Source organism: Neltuma alba, unplaced genomic scaffold, assembly GCF_004799145.2.
Source record: "Neltuma alba isolate B1F8T4 unplaced genomic scaffold, ASM479914v2 tig00010114_pilon, whole genome shotgun sequence".
Classification (NCBI taxonomy): Eukaryota; Viridiplantae; Streptophyta; class Magnoliopsida; order Fabales; family Fabaceae; genus Neltuma; species Neltuma alba.
The window spans coordinates 347,293-355,803 of NW_021635066.1; the positions used below are offsets into that span (position 1 = coordinate 347,293).

The 8,511-nt window shown below is 35.7% G+C and overlaps 1 protein-coding gene across 1 annotated transcript; it reads right to left on the minus strand.

Moving 5' to 3' along the window:
- Window positions 1-5,944: 5,944 nt before the first annotated feature.
- Window positions 5,945-6,427, minus strand: LOC114754220 (uncharacterized mitochondrial protein AtMg00860-like). Its single transcript, XM_028943001.1, has one exon. It carries the CDS (start codon window positions 6,425-6,427, stop codon window positions 5,945-5,947), a length of 483 nt encoding a protein of 160 aa, XP_028798834.1.
- Between the last annotated feature and the right edge of the window lie 2,084 nt (window positions 6,428-8,511).

Here is an 8,511-nt window from a genome sequence, read left to right on the forward strand (position 1 = left end):
AAGACAACATGCCCCTGATTGATAAATTATAACAACAGTTCATATTTGACTATCTCAATTAACATTAACAAAGACTAAACTTGCAAAAATTGCCATTATCGCATCATGGATCCACAAATAATCCAATCATATGCAACTTAAGGACCTCAAGGCTACTACCAGCATTCCAAGCCAGTGTCTAGACAAAATAAACCAAAGATAGAAGATGCAATACGTTGATCAAGACAGATAACATAAAAATATGAGAAAGTAAAATAAGTTCTAAAAGAATGCAGTCCTGATTCGTGGCAATATATGAAAAGATTGCATAAAGTAAGCTCCAGAAGCTCTACATTGTCAGCTGTAGCAATTGAGCCTTAGGAGTCTTCCCTAAAGGTCCTACTAATGTTTTGTTTCCTAAAATTGGTTAAACAAAAAGAGTGAGACAACGTCTCGGTAACTAAATCCCTATCTATCACATACACTTGTATGGGCTAGCGAGGTGTCAGGTGGGATACTTAGAGTTGATAACAGTCAATAGACATTTAAACTTACAACAATCATATAAGTTAAATATTTCTACCAATATCGTGTAGCTAATAATTTCAAAAGAGATAACATACTTTTCATTTATTTAGAAGATATAAACATCAATAAAGATCCCATGTCATATACAATCCATAAACCCAAATCTATCCTTATATCCTCCTTATTTTCACCAACTAGATGCCATGGGTTAAGTTCTTTCTATTTGACTAGCTACTCTGACAAACTCACCACACGAGTGATATAGACTGGCCAAAGACCACAGAGCACTTGGTGGACTATGGGTCCTCCCTCGAAGAACTAGTGGGACAATAATAATGGCCAACCATAGAGCTCTGCATGGAGGTTAATACCACATAGCAAGTATATAAACCTCAGTAACTCCAATCATCACATTCCCTCACCTAAACTAGATGCACAGGTTTCACAATAACACATTTATATGCATAATCAATCGAATTCCAGAATAAAACTTGATAGTCATAATCATTAATTTCTAACAATACAAGCAATTTCAATCCTTTTCAAAATAGCATCCCACAAGATAGTTCATACAAAACATAATATACATATATAAAAATTGGTTATAAAACCACTCACCAACTTTATACCAGAGCATGCAACAGATAGAAATCTTGTTACCAGTATCTTGGCTAATAGTCAAACACAACTAAGGCCCAACCTCAAAAATGCCACAATAGGATTATATCTATCTACAAACAAAATTAAAATGTTATCTCTATAGTGTTAGAGTAAGCTACTCACAAAATTCTAGCATCCAACTCTGCCTCTAAAAGCTCCAACTTTCATTTAGAATTCTAGTTCAAAAGGCCCTTTTTCCCCCCCTAAGGTTTGGAGTGAGAAGATATATATATGATTTAGATTCAATTCCAAGATTTTTCTTAACTTAAATATCTTTTAATTATCCCTAATTTATAACTTATGTTCCATCTTCAAGGGACTTAGATGAATAGATTTAATACGAGCTAGGTTATTCTCACCACAGAAGTTAAACCATTGATCTAGCCATTGAATTTAATCTCCTATCTATTATGATTCTATTTTCTAAATTATAGCTAGATCTAATGGTGAATGAATTTAAAAATGCTAATTTACTATTCAAGATGCTATCTACAAAATCTAAAAAATAAGTTGAAAACATACCTAATAACTTGTAACTTAGAGACCAGATTGATGATCCAATTGTTGAAATTGATGATTTGGATGTCCCAAATAGACTGACTAAATTTTAGTCTAATCTAATGATTAACAAACTCAAAACTAGCACTTTTCTAAGACTACCTTAGATATGTGCGAAAATTGTTTACTTACTCCGAACTTTACGCACCACCTCCTATATATAGGCTCATCAAGCTCCTTCACTATAAATTAGTTGATGTAGGACTTCTATACCATGTTATCCTTTTCTATTTCTATAATTTTTTTCAGGAATTTTCCAGAATTTTTCTCAAAATTTTTCATTCTGCCCTTTCTATACCGATAATTATGAAAATACCAGCCTGGACCTTATTGGGGTTTCACATCAAAAGTTATTTTGCCTCCCCATTTAGTTTCTACATTGGCCCTCATCCAAATTTTTAATTCTCTATGTCCAGGTGAAATTTCGTGGGATGTAATAATTCCTCCCCCCTTAAATAAATTTCGTCCTCGAAATTTAGAAACATACCTTATTTAAACAATTCTGGATATCTAGCCTTGATTTCTTTTTCCTTCTCCCATGTGGCCTTCTCCTGAGTTAGATCCCTCTAGATAACTTTAACCATCGGAATACCCTTATTCTGTAGCTGCTTGATCTATCGATTTATCATTTTTGCTGGTTTAGCCTCTAAAGTGAGGTTATCTCATAGCTCTATGTCTTTGTATTTCAGGACATGAGAAGGATCCGGCTGATATTTCTTTAATTGAGAAACATGAAAGACTGTTAGATTTAAGGTTTTGATGATAACAAATTGAGTAATCTGTGTTTTAGTAAGTTAATTGATCACCTAATCAATCAAAGCTTTATTGATCACATGACAGATAAAATTCCTGTGTAAATAAGAAACTTAGCAGAAATGTTAATCGATAACTTGATAGATAATCCAAAATGTATGTGTTGATCGATCAGTTTATCGATCATTTTTAACACTATTTTGTATAGAAGTATGCAGAAAATTATCGATCAATTGATCGATAATCTAATGATTGAACAACTGACAGATAATGGGACACAATTTTGGTAAGTGTTTATCGATCACATGATCAATAAATAAGTCATCAATGAGAAGACAGATGAATGGTAAAGCTTCCTACTCACGTTATATTCTGATTTAACCACCATTTATCGATCACTTTATCGATAACTTGTTTTGTCATTACTTAATAACTTACTTGTTTATCGATATGTTTAAGTTCTTTATCAATCACTTGATCGATTAGTGGTTTATTGATCAAATGATTGATCATCAGCTCTATACTGGATTAAACTATTTTAAGTTTTTCTTCAATCACTTGATTGATCATTTATTTATCGATAAAATGATCGATCATCCAATCCTTTGAATATTCTGTTTTCACATAATGTGATCAATCAAATATTTTCTTGGCATTTTAGAACTAAGTCTCTCGACTATATTTTTATCGATCACTTACTCAATCATCATATGCTTTGTGCCCTTTGTGAAAATCTTTGTTAAACCTTTTTATCGATCAAATTTTCTATCATCAATTTATCGATAAAATGTTCGATCAGTGCTCTATGAAAATCAACTTCTATCTTGCTTAGCTTTATCGATAACCTGATCGATCAAATATTTTTCGATCACTTATTCAATCAATGATCTAGTTCTTTCAATAACAAGAAACTACAGTGAGATTTAAAAACTTCTGAATATTTCTCTTTAAGCTTTTCTCAGCCTTCCTATTTATCATAATTCTCTATTTTAGGGGATCCAAAATCATAGGTGACCTTGAGCCTTTTCTATACATAATCTTTTTGAAATCACTCTTTGCATTCATTAGTTAATCCATAACTTGATCGATAAATATAGTTATCTGTTTCAAATTTTTTCATTTTAATTAATCGATAACTTAATCGACAAACCAGTTATCGATCATAACTTCGATCAAGGATGTCCAGTTCATAGTTATTGGATCTGATGATTGATTGATTCCCTTTCAACTACCATATGAATATTATTATCATTTGATCAGTTATCTTCATGAGTTTCATTTTGAAGGAAAAACATATTAGGTTGAAGTATTGTTACAGAATATAAAGCAAGCTTAACGGTTATTCAACAATTATTTAAGTAGCCTATATCCTACCATGTCAGAAGCATGAATGGCGAATACCATCGCAACTGGGAAAACATGCAACCGAACTCTCAACAACTAGAAGCTCTTTGGTCTAATGGTTATTAAACTTCTCCAACTATAAAAGGCGGGAAGAAGCATTGAATGTAGTATTGAATACGTGAGCTACCTTTTGCAAAATTCTTACTATTGCATTCAATACTCTGTTTTCTTCTTTACTAAGCTTCAATTTTCATATTCATTTACTCTGTAAGAGAGACTGACACACCTTCTTTACTCAGTTTCTGAGAGTAACTCAAGAGTGTGGACTCTTGAGAGGGATTGTAACCTTACGGGTAGTAAGCGGGAGTGATTAAGAAAATCAATTGCTGTACTGAGGTACCAAGAGCCTGTTTAATTTTAGATCATAGTAGAAATTTCAGAGGTGTCCTGAGAACTGGACATAGGTTAAGTGGTAAAGACTGAACTAATATAAATCTAGTGTCTTTAATTTGTGGTGAAATCCTTCTAACTCAAGGCTCTCTGTTTTTATTAATTTCACTGTTTTGATTCAGCTGAATTTTTATAACTCACCCAATTCACCCCCTCTTGGGTGAGACTACCACTAACAAAGATGTCATGAATCTGCTCAAATTAGGGGGTAAGGCCAATCTATAAGTCATAAGGCCAACTCTTGACAAAATTTGGAAGGGTCCAATAAACTTCGACGTCAATTTACGAGCCTTGATTGACCTTTTTTAGCTAGTAGTTAGAGACACTTTCAGAAAAATATGACCTCCAACTTCAAACTCCAGGGGGCTTTCTCTGTATGTCAGTATAACTCTTCTGTGTACTTTGTGCTGTGAGTAGCCTTTGTCAAATCATCTTAATTTGCTGTGAGGTTTGCTCTACCAAGTCGGGACCAAACACCTCCTTTCTCCTAATTTAGTCCAACACAACGGGGATCTATATTTTCTCCCGTATAAAGCTTCATAAGGAGCCGTTTGGATAATGGAATGATAACTATTGTTATAGGCAAACTCCGCTAGTGGCAAGTACTCATCCCAGTTCCCCTTGAAATCTAGGGCATAAGTTCTTAGCATATTCTCTAATGTCTGAATAGTGCATTCTGTCTGCCCGTCTGTTTAAGGATGATAAGCCATACTGAAGCTCAGCTTAGTGCTTATGGCTTCCCATAATGCTCTCTAAAATCTAGAGAGAAATCTTAGGTCCTTGTCAGAGACAATCATTTCGGGTACTTCGCGCAACCTTATAATTTTCTTGATGTAAATCCATGCCAACTTTTCCAGTTGATACTCTTTCTTGATGGCTAAGAAATGAGCTGACTTCATCAGGCGATCCATAATCACCCATATTGCATTGTAACCTGATAATGTATGAGGTAATCCCATTACAAAATCCATAGAAATGCTATCCCATTTCCATTCCAGAATACTCAATGGTTGTAAGAATCTTGATGGCTTTTGGTGTTCTGTCTTTACCTTTTGGCAAGTTAGGCACCTTGACACAAAGTCTGTTATGTCTTTCTTGGATATACCAGGCCACCATAATGATTTTTTAAGATCTCGATACATTTTAGTCATGCTTGGATATATGGTGTATTGGCTCTTGTGTGCCTCTTTTAAAAGTTGCCTCTTAACTTCTGTGTTTGGGGGAATGTAAGTTCTTCCCTTATATTTCAGGATCCCTTCCTGAGTTATCTCAAAATCCTTCGTCTCATTTTTTAGCACCTTCGCTTTAAAAATATAGGCCAGTTGATCTCTTTGTTCGGCCTCCTTGATTTGTTTAATATTTATGCTTCTGCTTTTGCAATACCAATTTGGCCTGCCATTAGTCGTATCTGGCCGATGAGATCCTAATCTCGAATATTCTCAATCAACTCTTGTTCTTTTATCATTAAGGATGCCACCTGTACTGTCTTCTGGCTTAAGACATCTGCTACCACATTGGCCTTTCCTGGATGGTACTTTATCTGATAATCATAATCCTTAAGCAATTCCATCCATCTCCTTTGTCTCATATTGAGTTCTTTCTGGTCTTACAGGTACTTGAGGCTCTTATGTTCACAGTACAATTCAATAGTTGCCCTATACAGATAGTGCCTCTAGACCTTTAAGGCATATACAATCACTGCCAGCTCAAGGTCATGTGTGGGATAGTTCTCCTCATGAGTTCTTAACTGTTGTGTTGCATAAGCAACCACTCGACCTTGCTGCATAAGCACACATCCCAATCCCTGCTTACTCGCATTTGTATATACTACGTATGGCAACATAGGATTGGGGATTATCAGCATGGGAGTCGAGGTCAATTTCTGCTTCAACTCATGGAAGCTCACCTCACACTTGGTATCCCAATTGAACGGTTGGTTCTTCCAAGTGAGCTTGGTAAGTGGTAGTGCAATCCTAGAGAAATCCCGTATAAACCTACTATAATACCTTGCTAGTCCCAGAAAGCTTCTTACCTCAGTTACCATTTTGGGTTGTCCCCAGTTTAACACGGCTTCTACTTTACTTAGGTCCACTGCCAACATTAGGCCCAATTCAAGGTACCATCCTTCCTCAAAATTATATGCCCAAAGTGCCATGTAATATGGTGAGTTGGCAGCCATCAAATGCTATGTAACTTTAGATCTATACAAGTGTCCGTTATTGGAGTTTCCAACAATTATCCAACAATTTTGGGTTTTATTTTAATTAAAAATAGGAGGGTCCAGAAGCTGCAATAAATTGGGCTTGCATTAGGCCTAATATGGCCCCTACAAATGTAGCTTAAGAGGCACCTTAAGGGCAAAGGTCCCCCTCGTACATGGGAGAAGCTAAAGAAACTCATGCGCAAGAAGTATGTTCCTAGTTTCTATTATTGAGAGCTTAATAGAAAGTTGTCACTGTTTAGCCAAGAATCTATGACAGTAGAGGAGTATGTACATAAGCTTGACCTTCTTAAGATGCACACTAAAGTAGAAAAAGATAAGAATCAAGCATGAGCAGAATTATTGATGGTCTGAGACTTGAAATTAGAGACAAAGTTGAGATGTACACTTTTGTTGGTAAGGAGGAGTTGGTGCAAAAAGCCATCAAAATTGAGAAACAGTTTAAAAAGAAACACACAAAATCCTCATCCTATAGCTAGAGGGACTCTAAATCAACCCCCAAGTGAAAGGATTGCAAGACTAAGGATGCAACAAGATTCACACCTAAAGCCAAGGAGGAATCAAAGCCCAAGGGTGATGGAGGTAAGAAACTTGACTCTAAAACTTCTTGTACTGATAAAGCCTCTTCTCTTCAATGTTTTAGTTGTGATGGAAAGGGGCATATTGCTTCCAAATGTCCCAATAAGATAGCCATCATTATCAAAGACAGTGGTGGGTATGACAATGAACATTCTAGCGATAAAAGTGATGATGACGTGCCCTCTTTAGTGATTAACTCGGAATTAGAGATTGATGAAGCTGAACCTATTACGGGACAAGTATTGGTGGCTAGGAGAGCCCTAAATATTCATGTAAAGGAAGATGATGAGAAAGACCAGCGAGAGCTTATGTTCCTCACGTAGCAAGAATTTATGTTCCACACTAGGTGCTTTATAAAGAATAAGATGATGAGAGAGAGTAGGGAGAGCTTATCTTCCACACTATGTGTTTCATAAGGAATAAGGTATACAGCATGGTCATTGATAGTGGTAGTGTTACCAATGTTGCTAGTACCTTACTTGTTGAAAAGTTAGACTTGCCTACTATGAAGCATCCTAAACCTTATAAATTGTAATGGTTGAATGATAGTGCTAAGGCTAAAGTCACTAAGCAGGTTTTAGTTTCTTTTTCTATTGGGAACTATCATACTAAAGTTCTATGTGATGTGGTTCCAATGCTTGCTGGACATCTCTTACTCAGAAGGCCATGGCAATTTGATAGTAAAGCTCACCATGATTGTTACATAAATTGTTATTCTATACCATTCAATGGAAAAATCATTGTATTAAAGCCTCTTAGGCGAAAAGAAGATTATAAAGACCAAGTGAGGATTGAGCAGGAGTGCAAAAGAATGAATGAGTTGAAAGAAAAGGAGAGAGTGGAAAAGAAAGAAACTAAAGAGAGAGAAAAGAAAAAGAAAGAATAAGAGAAAAGTGAAAAAAAGATAGGGAGTTTAATTTCTGGAAAAGGTTAGGTTAAGAGAGCATTGTTGAGTGAGCAAGTCTTGGTGCTTGTATGTAAGGATGCTTATTTTTCCACTAACGATCTTAATCCCTCTTTGCCCTCTAGTGTTGTGTCTTTGTTGCAGGAATTTGGTGATTTATTCCCATATGAGATACCTAATGGGCTTCTTCCCTTAAGAGGTATTGAGCATAAGATTGATTTTATTCCTAGAGCTTCTCTACCCAATAGACCTGCTTATAGAGCCAATCCTAAGGAAACTAAAGAAATTCAATGCCAAGTAGATGAGCTTACGAAGAAAGGCTTTGTAAGAGAAAGCTTGTGTAACATCCTAACTTTTAGGCCTAGAAGTACTAAAAATACCTTGAACTGGATAGGCTACTAGACCCCTTTTTGAGCAAAAGTCCCAAAGATGAGAAAGGAAGTCAAAGTAGTTTTAGGGACTAAACTGCAAAGTGAAAGTTTTCAAGGGCTCAAGTATAATCAAGACTAGAGGCTCCAGTAAAGTCTTAAGGGCC